This window comes from Quercus robur, chromosome 7 (genome assembly GCF_932294415.1).
Source record: "Quercus robur chromosome 7, dhQueRobu3.1, whole genome shotgun sequence".
In the NCBI taxonomy this organism is placed as follows: Eukaryota; Viridiplantae; Streptophyta; class Magnoliopsida; order Fagales; family Fagaceae; genus Quercus; species Quercus robur.
Window position 1 is genome coordinate 25,106,505 of NC_065540.1, and position 2,490 is coordinate 25,108,994.

At 50.2% G+C, this 2,490-nt stretch overlaps 1 protein-coding gene across 1 annotated transcript; it reads right to left on the reverse strand.

Moving 5' to 3' along the window:
- Nucleotides 1-698: 698 nt before the first annotated feature.
- Nucleotides 699-2,286, reverse strand: LOC126691210 (uncharacterized). The gene is made up of 2 exons (XM_050386270.1): nt 1,648-2,286; nt 699-821 (listed from the first exon to the last, which is right to left on the reverse strand). The coding sequence occupies exons 1-2, from the start codon at nt 2,284-2,286 to the stop codon at nt 699-701; spliced, it is 762 nt and encodes a 253-aa protein (XP_050242227.1).
- Between the last annotated feature and the right edge of the window lie 204 nt (nt 2,287-2,490).

Here is a 2,490-nt window from a genome sequence, read left to right on the forward strand (position 1 = left end):
TACTCGGTGAGGACGAACACCGTATGAGCCTGGAAGTAATGTGGCAACTTCCTAGTGGCGTATACCAGGGCTAAAACCAACTTCTCCAGGGGCAGGTACCTCGTCTCGGCATCTACCAAGGTTTTGCTTATGTAATACACTAGCATCTGTACTCCTTGGTCCCTTAGTAACACAGCACTTACGGTATGGTCGGTGACTGAGAGGTACATAAACAAATCCTCCCCGGGCTTCGGGGCCGTCAACCTTGGCGCCTTTGCCAAGTATTCCTTCAGCTCTCGAAAAGCCTCATCACATCCCTCGTTCCAATGAAACCCCTTCCACTTCTTCAGAAGTTGATAAAACGGCCGGCAACGATCGGCGAATTTGGAGATGAATCGGTTTAGGGCGGCTAACATCCCGTTAAGCACTTGCACTTCCTTGGGATTGCTTGGTGGTCTGAGACGATTCACGACCTCTATTTGGTCGGGGTTAGCCTCTATTCCCCGAGTAGAGATCAGATAACCCAGGAACTTGCCAGCCCCTACGCCGAAAGTGCACTTCTCGGCATTCAGGCGCAATTTATGCCGCCGTAGTATCTCGAATACTCCCCGGAGGTCTTCCGTATGCTGTGACTCTTTTCTGCTTTTTACCACCATGTCGTCAATATATACTTCAACCGTGCATCCAATTTTTTCTCAAAACATTCTCGTCATCATCCGCTAGTACGTGGCTCTGGCATTCTTCAATCCAAACAACATGACCTCGTAGTGATAGTTTGCACTCAGGGAGATAAATGCTGTCTTTTCTCGATCCTCGAGCGCCAAGGCAATCTGGTGGTAACCCTGGAAAGTATCCAGGAAGCTCATCCACGGGTGCCCATACGTGGCGTCTACTAGTTGGTCAATCTTGGGCATTGGGAACGGGTCCTTGGGACACGCCCTGTTCAAGTCTGTGAAGTCCACACAAACTCTCCATTTACCGTTCTTCTTCTTCACTACAACTGTATTTGCTAGCCATCTCGGGAAGAATATTTCTCTTATCACTCCGGCTTCCTTCAGCCGCTGGACGTCCAGGTTTACTGTGTCGACATGTTCCTTTGACGCTCTTCTCGGTTTCTGCTTCTTCGGGGGAAATGATAGGCCCACGTTGAGTTTATGGACAATGAACTCGGGATCTACGCCGGGCACTTTATACGGGTTCCAGGCAAAAACGTCTACGTTCTACAAAAGGAACAAAAAAATCTCTACCTTTTCCCGATCATTCATGCTTGTACCTATCTGGAAAAATTCTAACCTTCAATACCTCCTCGGCCACGTCCACCCCTGTTTCCCCTCGGGGCTTCTGTAATTGCTATGAAGTTTCTTTCTCGGTCTGTTCAGCTCGTCTGAGCTGTTCACTTTTCCACCTGACCGCGGCGACAAGACACTGCCTCGCCACTTGTTGGTTCCCCCTCACCTCGGCAACTCCATATTCAGTGGGAAATTTTACTTTCACGTGGAGGGTGGACGGAACAGCCTTCATTGTGTGAATCCACGGCCTCCACAGGATTGCGGTATAAGGTGAGAATGATCGGACTACTATGAAGGTAACTATAACTCCCTTGCCTTCCATGTCCACTGGGAGAGAGATTTGTCCCTCGGGAATTACGACTCTCCCGTCAAATGAGACCAACGGCGTGTCATATTTCGCCAAATCCTGGGTCTTCAATCTGAGCCCTTCGAACAGGTTCGGGTACATGACATCAGCCCCGCTTCCTTGGTCGATCATCACCCTCTTCATCAAGAACCCGCCTATCCGAGCCGTCACCACCAATGCATCGTCATGAGGTTGGACCGTCCCTTCCAAATCGTCTTCTCCGAACGAGATGGTCAGCCGTTCAACTCTCTTCTTCTTCTCGGCTGAATCTCTTTCCATGCAGGCCACTGTTAATACCCTTTTTGTTGCTGCCGTTCCTCTTGGTGCAGCGTGGATGACTTCGATCACCCCCAGTGGTGGCGGGAGGGGGTTCCTTTTCTGTTGGACGCCCTGGCCGGCTTTTCGGTCAGTGGAGTCCACTACAAACTCTTTCAGGTACCCTGCCTTTACTAGCTGCCCGAGGTGATCTTTTAGTACCAGACACTGCTCGGTGGTGTGTCCTTTGTCTCTGTGGTATGTGCAGTATAGGTTTTGGTTCCTCCGGGATGGGTCGCCCCCTATTCTGTTTGGCCACCTGAAGAATGACTCGTTCTTCATCCGATCTAAGATTTTGTGCATGGGCTCTTTGAACGCCACATTAACTCCTTCGATTTGCACCTCTGGTTCCTGCATTCTGAAGTCTTTTTTGGGTCTTGTCGGCATAAAGCCTTGTCGAGATCTACCGAGTAACAGAGCTTTCCCCCTGCTTTGCAGCCGATCATCCTCTAGGCGTTTGTACTCCTCTATGCGTCTCATAAGTTGCCTCATATCCTCGGGAGGTCTTTTCGTCAATGACTCCCGTAATTCAGAGTCTTCAGGGAGCCCCATCCTGAAGGT

What these genes read in the sequence shown, in the direction of transcription:
- LOC126691210 (XM_050386270.1), bottom strand. Translation starts at nt 2,286, where the DNA reads ATGCAGGAACCAGAGGTGCAAATCGAAGGAGTTAATGTGGCGTTCAAA. An exon ending in CGAAATATGACACGCCGTTG is followed by an intron (nt 822 to 1,647) that starts GTCTCATTTGAC and finishes GATACTTTCCAG; the next exon opens with GGTTACCACCAGATTGCCTT.